Source organism: Lepidochelys olivacea, assembly GCF_965140295.1.
Source record: "Lepidochelys olivacea isolate rLepOli2 genome assembly, chromosome: 21".
Lineage (NCBI taxonomy): Eukaryota > Metazoa > Chordata > Testudines > Cheloniidae > Lepidochelys > Lepidochelys olivacea.
This window is the reverse complement of record NC_140431.1, coordinates 6,530,005-6,551,605: the sequence shown is the minus strand read 5'-3', so window position 1 is coordinate 6,551,605 and position 21,601 is coordinate 6,530,005. Positions and strand designations below refer to the sequence as shown.

At 45.2% G+C, this 21,601-nt stretch overlaps 1 protein-coding gene across 2 annotated transcripts in view; it reads right to left on the bottom strand.

The window, feature by feature from the left end:
- LOC311511142 (ETS domain-containing protein Elk-4-like) overlaps positions 1–21,601 on the bottom strand; it is an 87,694-nt gene that overhangs the window by 6,090 nt on the left and 60,003 nt on the right. Inside the window, exons 1-4 of one of the 2 annotated variants that reach the window (XM_084611517.1) lie at positions 12,306–12,518; positions 5,234–5,449; positions 1,739–2,626; positions 261–377 (exon numbers count right to left, since the gene is read on the bottom strand). In XM_084611517.1, the coding sequence (XP_084467643.1) occupies positions 261–377; positions 1,739–2,626; positions 5,234–5,440 (1,212 nt within the window). In that variant the 5' untranslated portion in view covers positions 5,441–5,449; positions 12,306–12,518. Of the gene's footprint in view, positions 1–260; positions 378–1,738; positions 2,627–5,233; positions 5,450–12,305; positions 12,519–21,601 lie in introns of those variants that run through there. The other variant, XM_084611515.1, reaches the window with a different exon arrangement.

Below are 21,601 nucleotides of genomic sequence, written 5' to 3'. Positions count from 1 at the left end.
TATTACTTAAGCTGACATACAATTATGGCTATTGAGTAACAAATTGCCACTGCTAGTGAAGTCAACTAATGAATCTACAATTTGATAGTTATTGGCAATTTATGATTTTACTGTTGATTCAATGGCAAATATTTCTTGCATAATCTTGCACTAAAAATTTTAGACCAACCCTACCCCTCACATTTCCACAAAGTGCGCTGAGAAGGCAGTCATAAGTGGAGCTCAACTGGACAGGCCTGGCTAGTCTTGCTGGAGCTTACCTGAAAAAGGGTGTTAGCACCTTGCAATCTGGCTGGACTGAGAGGAGCTACTGGACTGAGCGTGCTCCAGAAGTGAATACTCGAGAGCAAAGGGCTTGGGGTCAGCAAGATGGGAGTCTGAGAGAGATACAAAACACAGTCATTTATGTTATAGGTTATTACATCTTGTAATACTTAGTCATTCTTAACACTTGTACCCTTAGGCCAAAGTTCTCAAGCCCTAGGTGCCAGCAGTTAGATATCTAATTCCACATGAAAGAAACAAAACAAAAGAGGCCTGATTTTCAAATGTGTTGAGCAACTACAGCTCCCCCTGATTTCAAAAGGGATTTGCGGGTGCTCTGCACTGCTGAGAAATCAGGCCAATCATTTCAGTCCCTACATATACACCTCAGAATAGGCACCTAGGTCAGAAAACTTTGTTCTTAACACCTGCATAGTTCTTTACAAAAAATCAAGGTGCCCATAGGAGGCAGGAATTATCCTCATTTTACAGGTGAAAAGAGTGGAGCCGCAAAGGTGACATGACCTGGCTCCCGGCTGCCTGCTCTAATTGGGATTCAGTGCACAGTATCCTTAAGCTGATATTTCCAAAACCACCAAAGTGATTAAAATTAAAGGGAATTTGAACATCCAAATGCCCGAGGTGGCACTCTAAACCTCAGCCATAGATCTGAAATAACTAGTGTCCTACTTTGGCGCATTCTCTAGATTTTTCATGTGTCGCCAACAAGTATTTTGGCAAGTCCAACCAAGAATGGCTAAGTAACAGTGCAATGGTTCTCTCTCCCACATCTTTAGCAGTTTGTACTTCCAATACTGTGAATTTAGGGAAGCACCTACTTTCAATTTACTACTAGGAAAGAGATTAAAACCAACCAGAACCATGTAACAACCAGATTCAGAGCTCTCTGGATATTCTGCACATTTTCCCAAGAGATGTAAAAGCCTGGTTTTCCACAGAAGAGTAACCCCCATATTATGCTGCCACTCGGCCTCCTTTTTGTTGAAAGTAGCTTCCGACTGGATAGAGTGAAGGAACAGTTAGGCTGAGGTTTCAACATTTCTCTATTAAATCATCTAAAACACAAACGTTTTTAAGTCTGCCTGAAGTGCATCATGACATGGCCCTGGAGTGAGAACACTGGGTCACCTTCAAAGTATTTTTAATCGTGCCTCCTATGCAAATGATTTAACAACAGGCAGCTGGGTACCCCAGTTTGTCTTCCTCCTGTACACCAATATTGTACAGACGTCCATGGTTGAAGAACTGCTGAGCACTTTTCAAATAGGATGCCAGTAACACTGGTCATTTATGTTCCAGAATAGATTTGTTTTAAAAGAGGCAGACACACCTCATTTCAGGAGTCCAAACACAACCATTGCCATTGGCTATTCATTTTTCAACCTGCCCTCCCTTACTGTTGTCAAGTACAACAGATGCTGTTAACAGAAACAAGAGAAGGGAATAAGGTTACCTGTGAAAAAAATGCTGGAGTAAGAGAAGCAGTAGGGAGAGAAGGGCTTAGTATCCCCAGTGGGCTTGGATCACTGCCTGTAATGACAAGAGTGGGAGCAAGCTCCAGCCCTTTGGGTTTTTTAGCTCTGGAGAGGTGATTGGCAAGATCCTTCTCTAGCACAGACGAATCGTGCTCTCTGGGCTCTGGTGATAGGTGCTGAGGGTTCTGAGACTGCTCCAACTGCTGAGAAGCCACCGACTCTATGTCCGTGTCAATGTCCAGGTCAGGGTTAGAACTCAAGGGTGGTGAAGGGGGTGTGGAAGGAACCTCCAGAGTGGGAGAAATGGAAGATACAGGTGGTGTTGGGGTGAAGGTGGTGGTGAAGTTTGGCAAAGGGGCTGGAGCTTCAGTGGGAGTTAATTTTGGTGGAACTAGAGTCTCCAAGGTCGGGAGAGTTTCTTCTGATTCTGTAGGAAGAGTGGAGACAATTGAAGTGGCCGAGGCAAGGGATGAAACTGTAGGCCTTTTGGAGGGCATGGTCACAAACTTTATGACTGAAGGTGTCAGATCCTGAGCAGGTTTTTTCTCCATCAGTTTCTCAGCTGGATTCTCAATCTTGACCGACCTGAAGAGCTTCACACTGGAGGAGTTCAGGGAGTTCAAAGTAAAAGAAGAGTACAGGCCTGAATGGATATAGTCATTGCGGCTGGATGATTTAGCACAGGTCTGGGGCTTCTCTTTCACACCATTTTCCAGGTCCTTCGGAGTGCAGCTGACTTCTGCAAAGCCAGCCATCACTGGGTCTCCCTCAATCCTGCCCACCATCAGTGGAGCAATATTCAAAATCTCCGGATAAGAAACAAACTTGTACACAAACTTCTGACCATTCACTTTTTTGATGATATTCTGTGGGTAGAGAAAATAATTTTCCATCATTCCACCTACTAATTTTCTTGCTACAGATGCTCCCCAAAACTGACTAATGAGTAGGTGGCATCTTTACTTCAGTAGGAAAAATATTTCACTTTTAGGAGCATTAGGATTCCAACAACCAAAAAAATACCCACCAAAACTATTATTTCTAAAATACCCCAACCAAAACACAAGGAAATCTCACCTGAAATGCATTACTAGCAAGGTGGATTTGATTTAACTCACTAGTCAGGAAGACTCGATTTAATAATGGTTTTCTACATAAAAGTGCATTCTTGTTGGTTGTTATAACCTTCATACATATTCTTCACAACTCAGGGATAGATGTAGGTTTCATTTTTAGAAGGTACACACGATACATTTTTAAGCAGTGATTTATTTTGAAAACTTTTCAGATTAGTTTTACAGCTATATCAGAAAATTAATGACTGTTTGGTTATTTCATTTACCAAAGGTAATTGAAGCAGATATTTATGAAGTCACTGGGAGGTGAACTATCTCCAATTCAACAGGTTAATCATTAATATTTGGAGGATTTTCTTGCCATCCTGTGTTAGGAGGAGAACATCACCAGACAGACATTTAAATTGTTTTATTTAACTAAAACAACAATGTTATGTATTCTGGATTTTTTTCTTCAACAGCAAACATATAATATTTTAACAAAACAAGCATATAGGTCCCTTGCTGCTCACATTTATCTCCAGACTTCTCCTTGTCCAGATTTATTCTGCCCCCAACAATCTTCTATTCATTGCACTTTTAGAGAGAGTTAAGGGATTGACCCTGCGTACACAAATTTGCAAAGGGACAATAGAGTTGAGGTCTGTTATTTCCCACCTCTATATGTTATTTATTTATTTAAAAACATTTTTGCTGTTAACAAGCATGTTAACTCTGGAGACACAAATCCACAGTTTGAGAACTGCAAAACTAATCATCTCTGATGGTGTCTTCTGGACTGAGCACTGAGTCCCACTGGGTAAGTAGAAAGATTAACCTAAATAGTCTATATGGAAGCCCCTGGAACCCCATAAGATTGGGTTCCTAATCCATGAACTATTGGAACTCATTTACAAAACTTTTCTTCAGCATGACATGAATATATTGTCCCATACTATGGAATTAGAATTTATAATCCCTATTCCATGATGAGATATCTTTGAGCTATAATGTATCTTAATTAAAGCTATCTTTAGATAAATTTTTTCCTCAAAAAGCATTTTAATAAAAAAAAAAAATCCGATTTACATAAAAAAAATCCAATTTAAATGGGAAAAATCAGATTTTTTTTTAAATCATTGATTTTTATCCACCCTGATTACTAGCAAGGACCTTAAAGCTACTCAGCAATTATTTTTTAGTCTCATAATAAAAAAAAAAAAGGTACAATTAGCAACAACAAACAGATGCAGATAACGTCACCTGTCACCAGCATCAAGGTCAAACGCAATGAGTCAAGTACACAGCAGGTAATCACAAACGTAGGCTCCAATCCTGCAAATACGCCTCTTAACTGACGTCAGTAGAACTACTCATGTGCAGAAGTGTTTGCAGGATCAGGGGGTGAGTATTCAAAACAGACCATGCTTATTTTAATAAGATGTTATAATAAAAGCAAAAGAAATAGGCAAGATGAAGTATTCAGCAGAACAGTATGCTAAACTGCAGCCAACCTATGCAGCATTTGTTGTTACTTATTTTTGTATGTATTGAAAAGAATACACAAACATTTTTGGTCTACATGGATTCTTATTTATTGTACAGCTACCTACGACCAACTAAGATTTTTTAATACAAGAACAGATTAAGGAAACTGTGCAGTCCTGGTAACAATAAATTCTGAGCAACCGACTAACAGTTAGCTCAGAAACTGTATGTTATTTTCTTATCTTAAACACCCACATAATAAGAGTTGTGGGATAAACCACTTATTGAGAGGTTATTGAAATTATGGTCACTACCCCGTTTCTAATTCTAATTCAGCTCCTTCAAGTCTTTTGTCAATGCCTGGGTGGTGCCTGCGACTTTCAAAAGGTAACAAGAACTAAAATCATTAGCTAAACAAGAGAAGCTTCTCTGAGCTTCATTGACTCATTCCGTACTATAGAGGTGCGGATTCATACTGAGCACAAGAAGAAGAAAAAAAATAAAAGATTTTGGGCTACTTTGGAAACCTGTTTTTCTACCGGCCACTTTGTAGAAACAGTTGCAGGAAAGATCTGAAGTAGATAGAGGGACACAAAATTCTCATAGTTATTGGCAAGATTTTAATTAGTTTTGAGCATTCAAGACTTTAAACCCTTTCAAAGTATACACCTGTTTTTGTGGACTATTAATAAAGGAGTGTGTGATACAAGTAAGTTAAAGAGGTGATATTTCACTTGGAGCTCTCTGGAATCTCTGAACAATTAAAACAGTAACACTGCGGTAGGGGGGACCTTTGGTCACACCTCACCTAAGCCAAAGACACAACTGACATCTATCTTCTTGAAGAGAATGAAAAAGGAAACAAAGCTCATTAGGCAGAAGCTGGTGTAAGAGGGATAAGATCTGAGGTGGACTAATGGGTGTTGTTACCTTCACATAGTAGTATCTGAGAGCACGACTGAGTTTGTCATAGTTCATGCTGGGCTTGTTCTTGCGGATTCCCCAAAGCCGGGCCACCTCCTCTGCCTGCAGCAATTTGAACTCCCCGTCGTTGGAGGTCCAACAGATGATACGCTTGTTCTGAGGCTCCTGGAGGAGTTGGAGGAGGAACTGCCACAAGGTGATCGTACTGTCCATAGCAGTGAGCTGAAATGCAGAAGGGGTAGAGATCAGACAGGCAAGGGGTTATGAACTGTACCATTTCCTACATCTCACCAGGAAAGGGAGCGGGCAAGGATGTTATTTCCACAGGCAGCAAGAGTCAAAAATTATTTGTCACCAGCTGTGGAAGACATTTCCTGCCGAATGACAGCCTAGGAGCCGGGTGCCATCGTCGCCTCCCACATCGCCGTCTCTCTCACAAGGTCTATATTTAGCCACATTTAACTAAATCAGGTCACTTTGGGAAAGTCACACTGAATCATTAGAAAAAAGGATTTCTAAACTGCTCTGTGCTCACCCACTTCTGGCTTCTGTTGCCTCCTGAAAAACAGTGCAGGTGCAGCAGTGTTAAAGAGCTCCTTCTCCCCTCCCACAAAGCCCAGATCTTTCTTCGAAAGAAAAGAGATGGCTGGTCAAGTCCCTCCAAAACAATTACAATTAGCAGGAATTAGAGAGAAAACACTGATACTGCAGGATAGTTCATTTTTCCTTTGGGCATTCAGAGCCTCTGTTACCTCCTCTGTATGGAAAAGTCTCTCAATCCCAGTGCACTAGTCCCCATTCTCTCCTAAATCAAATCCCACAAATTGGCTCTTCCCCAAATTTTTGAGAGGGTTTGAAAACAGGGAAGAAAATAAAGATCCAAATGAACACCTATTGCATCTTGTCCTATCTGTGTCTGTCTTTTACAGTGCGCTCTCCTAGGGCTAGGGCCCCGCAGGTCTGAACACATCACCCGCACGTCAATCATGCCCGTATAGGTAAATACACAGTCCAATATACTTCCTAGCGCTGTCTACACCAGGGCTAGGTCAGCTTAACTACGGTGCTCAGGGATGTGGTAAAATTAACTTTCCTTTCTTCTATGGGTAGATGTGAATTTAAGCCAATATAGTCATACTGGTATAACTCCCCGTGTGGACACTCTTATTCCAGCATAGTGGAGCCTTTTCCCCTGTTTGGCTCACATTGCTTTGGAAGGAGTTTAAGATAAACCAAAAAGGCACTTTTATTCCAGAATGAAGAGCCATAGTTATACTGGTATATCGGTTTAACTATACCAGAAGTAACTGTTGGCTTGGCTACATGGAAAAATACGACTGGACAGGCAAACCTAAGGGTGTAGTTGTGTACCAAAGCGAATGAATCAGACAAAAGATAAATTATCATTCATGTGTAGGCATTGTACTCCAAGTGGTTCTTGAGCAAGGTGACACTGTGTCAGGATTCTCCAAGATGCCGGTTACCTGCATTGGTAAGTTTAAGATTCAGTTGGGGTTGCCAGTGAAATAAAAGGCTTTGGTAATGATTTCATTACTACCAAGCACCTACCCACCCACAGGCCTGAAGACAGCCCCTACCTAAGGAAGAGAGCAGGCAGTCTAAATGTCTGAGTGTCAGATTTTAGTCAGTCCTGTAAATGGATTACAGCTGACAGCTTACACAGGGCTCAACATTCCTACTTAAATTAGGTGCCTCAGGGAAGGCACTTTTTTGGGCAGATCCTAATTCAGTTAATCTATTTTTGAAGTGTACCTGCCCAAAGAAGCACTTTCTCTCCCTTCTCCCAGAATGACTAAGTGAGAAAGAGCGCAAATGGAGTACCAAGAGAGTAAAGCAGCACTTCTCTGCCCCTAGAAGAGAGGAAAGTTAATTTTACCACTCTAAGGAAAAAAAAAAAAAAAAAAAAGACAGGCAGACAAAACAGAAAAGACAGAGGGAAGAGTGAAAACAGGAAGTGAAAAAATAGGAGAAAAAGCACTACAGAAATGAGTCAGGATAAAGAAGATATGCTAGTGAGATGTTTCAGAGTAACAGCCATGTTAGTCTGTATTCGCAAAAAGAAAAGCTCATGCTCAAATAAACTGGTTAGTCTCTAAGGTGCCACAAGTACTCCTTTTCTTTTAGTGAGATGTTGTATCCTTCTGGACAATACCTGCAGCTCCAATACACTGGAAAGGGAAGGAGGTGTTAATGGCTTATCAACCTGTAATGAGGTTAACCAGGCAGATATTTGATTAGCACAGTTCTTAAAATGTAATATCCAGTTATCGCTAATCCTTTCATATAAATACTTCTAAGCCTTAGGGAAATGGATTCTCCTGCATTACTGCTCTTAATGTTTTATCTTATGTACAAGTTTATTCATTTTACCTAGAATAAAGTAAGGACCTTAGTGCCTATTATATGTGGGACACCATCTCCATGCTAGTCCTTAAGGTCACTAGCTACTTGCATTTCCTTGCCCACATCATTGTAGTATCTGAGCATCTCCCAAGTATATAAATTGGTTAGTCTCTAAGGTGCCACAAGTACTCCTTCTCTATTATTGTGATTCATTATTTGTACCACTATAGTGTCTAGGTGCCTAGTTATAGACAAGGACCCCATTATGACAGGCACTGTACAGATATAGAACAAAAAGATGGTCCCCTTGCTCAAGAAGTTTACAACCTAAGTACAGACAAAAGACAACTTTACTAAAATGCAAGATGTACCAGAGCAACATCTGGACTTCTTCTGCCTGCATCAGCTAGTATTTTGATGGCAAGCCACAACTCAGCATTACACATTGCCTTAAAACTCAGTAAGGCTTCCAGTTCAAACAGGCATTTGCCAGTAAAAGCCTGTTTACAATAAAAATTAAGGTAAGCAATTCACTGCAGATATTAACTTAAACTAGAGATCTGGATTTCCACACTCCCAACCAAAAGTCTGAACAAAACAACACACCTTATTAGTTCCCAGGGAATATCCTTCAAGTAATTTTTTCACTAAAAGTAAATGCTGAAATCCAGAAGCCAGACTTCAAAAATAAAGAATTAAAAAATCCAGCCTTCTTATCTCTCTGGCTTCCACTGAACACTGGGTTTCATGCCAGACAGAAAAACATGCCTGCTCTGCAAGAGAAACTGTGGCCAGCAAGGCAGGAGGCACCTCTGAGGACAAGACTGGAGGAGACACCCTTATGATAAGAGCTTGTCTATAATTTTCACCTTTCATGTTTTATCATTTGACAGTTATGTCTACTTCAAACTCACACTGCACAGGAGCCTCCAACTCCATATCGCAAAATTAAGTTGCAATTTTACACCAAAGGTTTTTAGAACTAGAGGTGAAATATACATCCCCCCCAAGAACTAGTACATTTACCATCAAGTAAATAAATATATCCTTGTCTTCTGTACTTTATACATTTCCATGGGAAAGTCTTGCTTGTTTCCAACACACACTGTAGGAAGATGAGCCATTGGTAACAATTTCAATTGGGATCGCCTAGCCACCCTGGAATTGAAGACCACAGGCTGCTACACCAGATGGACCAACATTGTTTTTCCAACATCATTACAGAAAGCATGATTGAGACAATCTTCCATGCTTGTTGCAATGTCGTTGAAAACAATTTTGTCTTGCCTAAACTAGCATTTAAAACATTTCAATCCCTGTTCGGAGGTGACAAGTAGGGAGGACTCTTGTGATCAAGAATAATTTTCCATGCATTTCCTCCAGTTGTTGCAATCATTCTGATCCACCAGCTTTCTTGGCTGCAGACGTGATAACTCCCCAATGAGATGAGTTATGTAGTCATTGGACCTAACTTTCATAGTTTGTTTCAACATGGTTGGAAGTCTGAATTTCCATGATCACCCTCACCCCACAAGGGGATACTAGACTTAAAGGGAGACATCACAGGAGTCATTCGAACTGAAATAGAAAACATTATGAGCTAAATGCCTTTATCTGGTTTTTAACCTTCCCGATGTGGGAAAGAAGACAATTATATTTTTTGTTTCCAGGATGTATTATAAAACCCTTATTTCTAACGACACTCAGCTCTCAGTAAACTATACATGTTTTCTCCTGGTCCGCAGGCACAAAAAGGAAAAAGTGTTTATCAGCTGCATATGAAATTAGCTATGATATATATGCACATCTGCTAAAAGTAAAAGCATCCTTGTTTATGACTGAATGGACAATTCTCTGTAGCATGCTGTTGAATACTCCCTGAACAAAAAGGTTAAATGTCTGAATGTTGACCCTAACTTTATTATGAAAAGGAAGTCTCATTTAGGATGGAAAAGGTTTCCTTTAATAATGTTTATAGTACACATAGCCTGGTTGCTACGGTGACAGGACAACTATTCTCTACAAACAGGAGCTAAGACCCTAAAAATAAACAGGCTGACCAAAATCATGAACACGCAGTTCAGTCAGGGAGTGTCAGCGTGTTATATGGATCATGTTTGTTTTGAATACATTAGGAAGATAAGTAAATTGTAACCACTACAATCGGCACATAGTGAATGAGGCATTGTCTTGTAATTCGATCCCTTTACATTTCAGAAGCTGCTATTTAACACCAAGATCTTGTACCCACACTTGAGTGGGAAGAGATCGAAAATAAAATTAAGGAATTAGCTCAGTGGAAGCAAAAAATACATACTGTGAATGTAATATGTATACACTAGTACACACATACCCAACAATACACACGCTAATAAAACATATCATCTTGAACTTATATAATGCTATAATCCAAGGCCCTCAAACTAATTTATCAAGATGGGTATCAGCCTCATTATACAGATGAAAATACTGAGGGGAGAAGCATGCAAAAACTTGCCTATGATCACAAACAGACCATGGCAAACTTTGGAACAGAAACCATGGCCCTGCTCTAACTCACATCATCACATTGAGCCAAATAAGTAATAAGTACCAAATGGCAAAGGGCTTAAGTCTTGTAATTAAAATACTACATCAGAAAGGAAATAGTCCTAGTTTTAGAGGAAAGTGTTCCACTAAAAATGCCTCGATAAAAAGGCTGAGGGATGACTGCTGGATAACTGTAAATCTGAGACTAGGCATTCATACAGTAACGACTGTAGAAGTGTGTGTAAATTAGGTATATCCTCATTATCAACAACTGTATTCCCTTAAAAAAGAAATTTTTTTTAAAGCACTTCAAGCAAGGAGAGAGAGAAAGGAAACTTCACACCAGATAAAGGGAGAGCTTCCACCAATCATGAAACAACTGTGATGGTAGTGACACAGATCAAAGTCCTGAGGAGAGCTACACCATTTCAAAGCTTTTAACAGAGTTGCTTTCATTTTCCAACTTCCTGGCAAACACACAGAAATCCCCTCCACCCCGTGTCAACCCCCATCCTTTTCATACAAATAAAGCAAACACCCACCCATAAAGAACAGTACCTTACTTGCCATTTAAAAATCAGTTTATGTTTCCACAAGTTTGCTAATATGAACCATGCGGGTGTTTAGACACACAAACGAACCCAGTACAGAGTGTGTATAGTTACTATAGATCTTTAGCTTTCTTTTCACTGTGACTGACACAAAATAAGCCACTTACTGCCTCCTCTTCTGAGAGGATTCAGACTAATCCCCAAGACACCCCATCCTCAAACTTATTCAGTGGCACCAGCACCTAAATTTGTTTATTTTTCCACCCAATCCCAACCAGCCATAAAAACATCCTGTTATGTCTGGCGCCTTCCTCCTGCAGCCGCCCACTGCTGCTGCCCCATCTCCCAGCCAGGGTGGCAAGCTGGTGCGGGGGCAAGCAGTTTAGTGGGGTGCAGGGGAAGAAGGGAATGGGGGAAGAAAGAGGGGAAATGGGCAGCAGCAGAGAGCAAGGTGAGTGCAGATCATGGGGTAATTGCTTGGGAAAGGGGGCTGGGATGCATGGGGTGACTGGGAGGGGCAGGAGGCGCAAGCACTGGGCCAGAAAACAGGGCTGGGGGGGTGGGATCAGGAAGAAGAGGGACAGGATGTATGGGGAGACTCAGGGGACAAGACGAGGGGGGGATATGGAGAGAGACTGTTGGGGTCCATGGGGTGACTCAGGAGGGGAGAGGGCTGGACTGGGAGGAAGGGGGGTGCGTGCATGGGGGACTCAGGGAAGGGGAACGACTGGGGTACATGGGGGAAGGCAAGAGAGGGGAAGTGTTAGGATCCATGTAGTGACTTAGAGGGGCAGGATTGAGGGACACGGAGGGACGGGTGCAGAGTGACTCAAGGGTCGGGGGCAGGACTGGGTGGACACGGGCAGGGGGGACAGGGCACACAGCGTGACTTGGGTGTTGGGGGCAGGACTGGGGGAGGAGGGGTGCATGGGGTCACTCGGGGGAGGGGGCAGGACCGGAGGGGTACGGGGGGAGGAGGAGTGCACAGGGGACGGGGGGGGGTCGGGGCACACGGGGTGGCTCACGGGAGGGGGCAGGACTGGGGGACACAAGGGAAGGAGGGGTGCACGAGGAGGTCAGGGAACACGGGGTCGGGGGGAGGGGGGATACCGGGGGTCGGGGCAGGACTGGGGGGTACGGGGGGAGGGGGGATACCGGGGGGAGGGGCAGGACTAGGGGACACGGGGGGGTCGGGGCAGGACTAGGGTTACAGGGGATGGGCAAGGGGGGTCGGGGCAGGACCGGGGGACACGGGGGGAGGGGCAGGACTAGGGTTACAGGGGATGGGCAAGGGGGGTCGGGGCAGGACCGGGGGACACGGGGGGAGGGGGGATACAGGGGGGAGGGGCAGGACTAGGGTTACAGGGGATGGGCAAGGGGGGTCGGGGCAGGACCGGGGGACACGGGGGGAGGAGGGATACCGGGGGGAGGGGCAGGACTAGGGTTACAGGGGATGGGCAAGGGGGGTCGGGGCAGGACCGGGGGACACGGGGGAGGGGCACGGGAGGGTCAGGGCGCGCGGGGGGAGGGGGCAGGACTAGGCGGGTGGGGGCGATTTCCGGGGGGGAGGGGGGAGGGACCGGACCGGGGTCCCGGGCAGGGTCGGCTCCGCAGCCCCCAGAGCCCGCACTCACCGAAGCGGAGCCCCCGCTCCCCGAGCGGCGTGGTCGCTGGCAGCGGCAGGTACCGGGCTCCCCTCATGGCCGGGGGCCCCCCTGTCGGGACGGGAGCCGGGCCCCCATCCCGGGCGCTGGAACCGAACCAGAGCGGAGGCGGCAGCGCTCTACATGGCGGGACACAGGGCACATTCGCTCACACGCGACACGGGCCCGCCCGGCCGCCGTAAGCCCCACTTCCGCCCCGCGGGGAGGGGCGGGAGGCCAGAATAGACTTAGCCAATCACGGCTCGGCTCTGGGGAAAGGACTGACCTATTAAAAGGCTTGTTCCACCCCCTTCGCTGCAGAGCATTATGGGGAATGTAGTTTTGGGGGGGGGTTGGCTCTAGTAGAGGCCAGCCAGACCATGTGCCTAAGGACTGGCCAGGGGGCTAAGACTGAGGGTGGATTCCTGGCTTCTGAGGCCAGCTGTTGAGCAGCCTGTAAGACCCAGAAGGAGTCCTGGGTGGGTTGTCTGGCTAGAACCCCCAGTCCCTGCTTGAGCTTGGGCAAATCACAGCACTGAACCTTTGTGTGCCCACCTTCCCAGGTGAGTGCCAGCACCCCAACAGCTGGAACGTGGGGGGCGCTCAGCCTTTCTGAAACCACACCAAAGACCACGGCTGTTGTGTATGCAGCATTCGTAGGCACAAGAAAGGTGTCTTTGAGAGCCTTGGCAGTGCTTTTACAAAACCCACATGATGATACTGGCTCATTTCAGAGGGGGAATGGAGGTTGCTTCATTCATTAACAAGGGGAGTATGCGTTGGAATCCTCAGGGGAAAAAGCAGACGGACATTCAAGGTTTAGGTTGATTATGCTAATGTTTTTACATACAAACTTAAAGACTTTCTCAGTACCTGCTGTATCATCCACTGTTTTCACATGTGCACAATTACAAAACTAAAGAAAAACATAAGAAGGTGAGTGAGAAAAGTAGAAGACAGCTAGTGTCAGCTGCCTGAGACTAAGAATTTTTGAGGCAGAGAGGTACAGGGAAGCTACTGGAGAGGACAGATGCTGAACAAACCATTCATCCCAGGGGTGGGCAGGGAGAGGAACAGAGGCAGGGGATGGAAGATCAGTTTGGGAAAGGAAGAGGTGAATGACTGAAATAAACGAGCAACGCCCTGGAAGATTTTAAAAATCCCTGCACTTTTGAAGCACATGATTGAATAAGTATCAAGTAGAGTTGTTGAAAGGAATGATGCACTAACAGATGGGAGGCAGCATTTTCCCCCAGCCAGAATATGGGAAGCTGAGACTTTAGGCCCTAAAGAAGGAAAGCTCAATAAGCAAAGTGAAAGGCGATCAAGTCACACATGACAGCATGAGCAGTGGCAGGAGTACAGCCCGAGATGGGCAACACTGTGGAAGGAGCGAGAAGGCCATAATGAGGACAGAAGAGGTGCAGGAAGAGAAGCAAGTTTCAGAATTAAGTCTACAGTCCATGGAAGGGAATGGGAGAGCGCGTGCTGTGATTGAGGATGAGGATCTTGCCCAAGAGAATTGCTTCCACCCTTGAGGTGCTTAGTTTGAAGAAAGCAGAAGTGAAGTCACAAGTTTGTGGTCAAGAGAAACTGAAGAGGCAGGGAAGGGGAACCCCTTGAAAGTGGTAAAAGATGAGTGGAGTATCAGCATGAAAATGGTAGTGAAGGGTAAAAGATAAGAGCAGCAGAAAAGATCCTGAAAAGTGATAAAAGAGCAGAAGATCAGGCCCTGAGCCAGAGAGGGGAATCTTGCTAAAGCTAGGAGCTACCATCAGACAGTGTCACTTTTCTCACTAACTCTCTCTCTTCACTGCTCTCTGCTTTTGAAAGTCACTGTCTGTGCTACTGAGAGAGGTTTATAAGCAAAATATTTCCTCACTGAGGAATGACACTGGTTCTTTTTGGTCATTAGGAAACACAGTAGAGTTTGGAGCAGTAGAGTCACTATATTACATAATAAATAATTTTTTTTTAAAACCCCACAGAAATCTATTCCTTATGCAAGAATATCAGGTTCCCCAACCTCTCTCTAGACAGCTTTCTGTTCCTGTATCTTGTATATGGTTCACTCAACCTATGGTACTGGAACATGCACTGCTTTTAGGTACCCTGAGACTCCATTTTTATTAACACACCATTCCTTTAAAAGGGAAGTTAGGAGACTACACCCTCAGTGGGGAGCGGTTCTCCTGAAATCAACTGAATTCCTCATGAGCTCCATTAGATTATTCACAAATGTAAGGTCTGCAAAATTGGAACCCTTACCTTGTGAGTTCCTGAAGGCGGGGACTGTAACCCCTCATTTGCTTGTACAGCATCAAGCATGGCTAACTGCTGCCAGTTTGTAACCTCAGCGATTGGTGCTGAAGGTTAATCTTTCTTAAGAGCAGAAATAGCCAACAAACCTACTAGAACTGTACATTAAATACAGATCCTAGCTCCTGGAAACTGATCTCATCACATACACCCAACACAGTAGGGGTCACATGAACAGAAATGGGATCCTAATACTGTGCCTGGCAAGTCAGTTGCATGGTGGAACATGGAGATGCTGGACTCAATCTTTTCTAAAAAAGAAAAGGAGGACTTGTGGCACCTTAGAGACTATAAGGTGCCACAAGTCCTCCTTTTCTTTTTGCGAATACAGACTAACACGGCTGTTACTCTGAAATCAATCTTTTCTAGTTCTTTTTCCCCAAACCCAGCTATATTAGAAAGTCAAGTAAAGAAAGGAGAGAGTCAAAGTTTGTTCTGAAATGTACCATGACCCACTCAATGTCTGCTGGCACTGTAACTTCTGCTTGCCACTGTGCTATGGAGTGGGGGGCTAGCTGGACTCCGCTTACTTCAGTGGAGTTATCCTTGATTTACAACAGTGAAATCAGAAACAGTCCCTAAGTCAATTCATTATTAGTTTGTACTGCAGTAGCACAGAGAGACCCTGACTGGGCACTTAAGTGCTGGGCACCACACATACGATTGCCACATAAAAATAAAAAACAGGCCCAGTTCTGATCTATCTCCACACAACTCTATTGACTTCACTAGAGTTACTCCCAATTTTTAGCAGCATAAAATAATAGGATCAGGGTTGATTAGCAGAATACACTCAGAGTGAATAATGTTAGAACCCTACAGAAAGGAGCATAAGTCCCCCAAAAAAATAACTATCAGTGACATTATGTGCACAATCAATCTGGATCTGTGGGGGGAAGAAATGTCAGGAACTTTTCATCACATTCATGAGTGACTTGGATATTACTGGGTTAGTGTCCTGTTTAGATGAGACTTGGGGGGGGGGGGAGGCAAAACAAGGCAGAGCAGGGAACAAGGCAGAGTTTAAAAAAAATATGCAGAGAAGCTTAAAAGGAGTAAAAACAGTTTAATGGTTAAAGATTTATACTGGCATGGTTGGGGCCCCTTTGTGGAAGGCTTTGTATAGAGAGTACATAGTAGTTCCTGTCCCAAAGAGCAATTCTAGAAAGACAAAATCCAGTAAGATCACTGCAAGGAAAAAAAAAGTTTTTGAAAAGCATTGGCATATCAGAAATCTCACAGCAAGTTCCTGACTTCACAACCCTATAATCTTTGGCTGGGCTGGTTGAGGGAGACTCGTAGATGTGGGGGTAGCCAACACATTATGCAAAAGCAGGTCAGGCACTTCAGCCCTAGCCTGTTCCATAATTCAACAGTGCTCTTTTAAAACAGCTTTGAACTCAGCAGCTGACTCGAACAAGTGAGCTGAAAATCTGCATATCTGGCAATTTTCTGAATGACCCTAAGAGTTTCATACCTTACTAGCAACCACCACAGTCCCAAGTAAAGGAGGAAAAAAAAAACAAAAAACCAGTCTCATTAACAGTAAGGGTTTGGGTTGCTTTGGTTTTGTGGTGTGTTTTACAATGCTCTAGTTTCTCTCTCAAAGAGTAGCACTCATTTAGGTCATCCTTAACTTTAAGCCTGTGCTTAAGTGCTTTCCTGGATCAAAGCCTTAGAGATTTTTCTAAGGCACAAAGATATTTATTGAAGCGCAAAGCTACAAACGCTAACTTCGCTATGCTGTGCCTCTCAAGGTATCACAGGATCCCTTTCTCACCTCTGCCAGTCCTCCTGTGCACTTGTGCGGGCATGTTGTTGCAAGCTACTCAGTCGGACACACAAAGGTGTTGAGTTCTGCATAAAGCTCTCAACAGCACAGAAAGCATGACATGGAACTTTCAGGTCCACCACAGCAAGCTGGTGACTGTAAGTAGAAAGTTTCAGCGGGTTTGTTCTAAGGATCACAACCAGGGGTGCTAGTTTGTGCATGGGGACTAGATGGTGCTAGTCATCAAGTGGTCAAGATTCGTAGCAAGAAACCCTATTCTAGCTGGATTCTGATAATCTTCCAATGCGGCTTGCAGGACAATGGCCGAGATGCCTTGTGACGCTATTACCTATAGTTAGGGCTCAACTTCCTACTTCAGGTTGTTGCCGGCAGGCTGAACAACAGCTGGAGTGGTTCGTTACCCGGTGTGCTACACCCAATAATCACAACGGGGTGGAGAAGCAGAAAAGTTTATTTGCAGCTGCAAAAAGGTACAGGGAGAATAAAATCTCAAATCCTGCACAACAGAGCAGGAAGGTGTGCCTCCAGGCGGGGGGGCCAAGGACACTTGGGCCTAGCACACAGAGCTGCTGCGAGTGCCTCCAGGCAGGAGGGGGGGGGGGGGGCCAAGGACACAGGGGCCTAGTGCAAGGGGGCTTCATCGACACTCGTGGTCTTCCATCCCCTCGAGTTACCTAGTGGCCATGCCCCAGTGTTCCCAACAAGGTGAACTCTGGATGCCAAGAAAACTTCATCCTTCAAGTTGCAGGTCACAGCATCTTGAGTTCACGGGGTGATGCAATATTATGACATCACTTGGCAAACATGTTTCCCAAAGATACTTCAGAATGCATCTTAAGTGCCTCGGAAGCCTCTATATTGCAGGGCTTCGGATAGCGTGGTCTAGAGTTGCCATCCCTCCAGGAATTAAAGATGAATCTTTAATTAAAGACTATGTCATGTGATGGCACCTCCAGGAATAAGTCCAACCAAAATTGGCAACCCTATACGTGGTCAAGAGTCAGGTTGTTTCCTTAAATATCTGGAGACATGGCAGCCACGACTCAGGGTCTGAAGGTGGCACCCTGAAGAGATGGCAGCTCCTGTCCCCCACTATTTTCAGAACCTACCACAGTTTTGCCACTTTGCTCCAAAATAAGTTGTGTTGAAAACTAAAGCAATCCTATTTGGTGCCTGAGGCCATCAAGACTGCAACAAGCAGCACCAAAGCAGAGACAAAGATGATCCAGGCAAGGATAGTTTAAAAAGCCAAATTTTACTGCAGTCGGCATCAAAAAGCCACTCTCCCAACTGGCCCATATGTTGGTAGTTTCAGCAGAAGCCAAGGAGGCTGCACTCCTCTCTCACTGATGTTATTGTATTACAATAGCACCCAGAGGTCTTAGAGAGATCAGGACCCCCTGTGACGGATGCATACATACAACAAGAGAGTCCCTGCTCCTAAAGAACTTACAGTCTAAATGGACAAGACAGACATGGTAGGAGGGGAAACCGAGGGGTGAAGTGACTGGCCCAAGGTCAGGCAGAAGTGAGTGGCAGAGTCGGGAATAGCACTCAAGTCTCTGCACTCTGCCTCTACAAAAGGCGCCCAACCAGGGCAGGGCTACGGCCCTTGGAAGGGGGGCAACAGAGGTGAAGCTTGCACTGCTGCTGCTCACGCTGTACCTGCTCTATGACTAACTAGGCCCCTGAGCAGTTAGTGCTGCACTAAGATCATACCCCATTAATATTTTCAGTCACACAGAATTAATCCTGCACATTAATACAAATTAATCTTCCATGGTAGGGTTAGAGATGCCTTCCACGAGTACGAGGTAGTTGGATCCACTCAAGACAATGACAACCCCTGTTGTGATAACTCAGCCTACACATATACCCTAATTGTGAGCTCAGCTGTGAGCGGAAATTCACAGAACATCACACTCACCGATAACAACAAATGAAGTGCAAAAGCAAGACAGACTGAACTAGTCCAAACAAGAGGGCTACTGATATAACTCAAGGACTATGTTAAGATCGTTCTTGGTGAACAAGAAAAGTGTGGAACCAAAAATCAGTGAGCCAAAATTGGTGTCAAACTAAGCCTAACTGGTGGACAAAATAATGAAGGCAAATGGCTGTTCCACTCATCACTCTCTCTTTAGGTACTTAAAGACTTGGGGGAGAAAAGTTTCCCCATCATAGCTGCCACTCTCGCTATCTCCTGGGACCCCAGACTTCCTCCATCCTAATCCAGAGAAATATCCTGACCAGACTGGCCCAGAGAGAGGGAGCCAGATGAAAATGCCACTTCCACCAGCTCTAGCTAACTCCTGAATACCACCTGGGATGTGAAACTCTTGAATGTCTATACTACTGTTTCAGAGTAGCAGCCGTGTTAGTCTGTATTCGCAAAAAGAAAGCCTGCTGCAGTTTCCACGATATGCATCTGAGGAAGTGAGCTGTAGCTCACGAAAGCTTATGCTCTAATAAATTGGTTAGTCTCTAAGGTGCCACAAGTCCTCCTTTTCTTTATACTACTGTTAATTTCTCACACCCCAATCAATGTAGCTAGGTCAACCTAAGTTTTAGGTGTAGACCAGACCTTTGTCTCTCCCCTCCATCCCCCATGTCCTTTTCCTTCCCCACCTTATTTCTTCTCTTCCCACTTGTTTCCCCTCAGCTCTGATCTGTCCTGTTAGTTGGCCCCTTCCCAGCCTCGTTAACCCCTTCTAGACTAAGCAGGGTGTTCATCCCACACTCACCACCTCAGCAGTGTTTTCCCTACAAAATATACTGTGTCACTCAGGAAGGTCATAGATCCACACACAAAAAAACCTAGTCACACTTCCAGCATTGCTCCTACTCCCAGACAAATCAAGCAGCCCTCTGGCGCACTCAGCACTGCTGAAAATGTGACAAGATCGGTACTCGCACCGGCCACTTGACTCATACCAATAGTCTCATTTCAGAGCCTTGCTTGTGCACGAAACCCACTGCTTGAAATAGAAGGGGGAAGATATTGTGGTATGGTCAGGTCTCTGGTACAGGAAGCCCTGAAGCTGCAGGTGGCGGCGAGGGTGCGGGGAGAGAGAGAGAGAAGGCCAAAGTTTTCAAAAATGACTAGTGATTTTGGGTGGCCGATTTTGGGACATTTTAAAAGGGGCCTGGTTTTCAGTATTGAGCACCCAACGTCCTTCGGAGATTCAGGTTCCTTTAAGGAGTCACCCTCCCCCCCAAAAAAATCACTAGTCATTACTGAAAGTCTTGGTGAGACCGATGTCAGGTCCCAGCTAATCCATGCCCTGGCTATTGCACCATTACTCCCTACAGTGCTCCCTAGGGCTTCGCCTAGACTGACCTTGATTTAAATTGAGTACATTGAGAGAGAGCACCAGCCCCTCAGAACATGGAGCAATCATGCAGACAGCATGGTACTTACCCACAGCTGGGTGAACTAGGGGTCATTACTTACCCACAGCTGGGTGAACATTTGCTTGGGGTCCTATTGAATTGTAACAGCAAAGCACAGTGGAGCAAGTGATGGACAGGGGAGAATGCTCCCTAATCTCCAGTTGATGGAGAATTGCTCTGTCCTTTAACAGAGCTTAATTAAAGGCAGACACGATTCTACTTGGCAAATGGTTTAGTTCAAGCAGCAAGTCTGAGTCACATCAAGCCAGATGTTTTAGTCTAGCTATGTTCTTCTTTAAACTTTGCCATGTCCTTAATCTCTCTCCAGGCCAGGGCTTCCTTTAGCTCAGAGACCTGCCAGCTGTCCACTCAGAGACGACAGCGGGGAGATGGGAGCAGGTGTATCAGCTGAGAAGTCACGTGGGCTGCAGCATGAGGCTACTATACACCCTTTAGGAAGAAGCATAGGGTTTAATGCTCAGCCCTGACTGCATTCGGGGGGTGATTCACACTGCCTGTTGCTCCTGTGACACAAGCAAACAACTGGGGAAGGGACCGAGATTGAAGTCCCAGCACGTCTCCACTGCGATCAGAGGTGTGACTGCAGCACTAGTAGCCACACTCAAGTGACTTTTGATCTAGCTAGGTCCAACAGCAGCAGGGAAGCCACAGCACCACAGGCAGCCGAGGAGCCGCGTACCCAGAGCCCCCAGCAAGCTTGTACAGATCCCAACTAGCTTTAGTGCGTCAGCATGTGCTGCAGTGACACGCCGATTGCGGTGTGGACACGCTCCCCGGGCTCAGAAGCCCAAGGAACTGTATTGAGCCACTTGAGGGTTAAAGTCTTGCAGATACTGCTGGAAATGTTCTCTTCCACTTGTTTCATGTTAACCAGTCTGACCTTTTTGTTTCTTATGGGCTTCTCAAGGAGGCAGGGCAGAGAAAGGATCTGGCCCAGCTGGCTGCAAAACAGAAGAACACTCAGCTGCTGTAGCTACTGTGAATGACTGCCTGTATCCCAGCAGTCCCCAGTGTGCTAGGCCCTGTCCAGCCCCACGTGACCCTGCTCTCCTTCGAAAGCACAGACTCCAGCTTGCTTGCTGCCGTAAGCTGGTTCCTATTGCCCGCCCAGAACTGTAGGTAGAGGAGAAAGTAGGTGGGGAGTGCCCTGAATTACACGGAGGGTGTTGGTATTACACAACAGACATTTATTCAGCAGGAGAACTTTCATGGCTAGAGCTGTGGAGACAAGATTTCTGGGGATCCATTCCAAGCTCTTCCACTGCCTCCTTCCACAACCTCTGAGGGACCTCCATTTACCCCTCTATAACAGGCATTCTACTTACCCACTGATGGGGTCTTGTGAGGCTTAATATGTGCCAATCCCTTCAAGGATGAAAGGCACCATCGAAGAAGAATCCCCATTAACGCCCAGCTTTATCAATTTCCTGGGGCAAAACCACAAGCAGACCCAGCTGCTACAAACATACATGGAGTCTCTCTTTCCAAAGGTGCCATAAAACCAGGCTCACAGTTCTCACCCACACGGGTTTGGTTCCTCTCATATGGAAAGAGGGTGCAACCAGCACCAATCAACTCTCCATTTTCCACCAGCAAGTGCTGTGCAGACCATAGGCCAGGGACTTCCGCAGCAGCATCAGTTGCGTGCAGAGCGCTAGGGCTTTGCACACAAGTTTTGCTGTGCCCGCAACCAAAGGCACAGTATGAAAAGCATTTTATAAAGTTCTACACATGCACACAAATGCGATCATCCCTGCTTTCA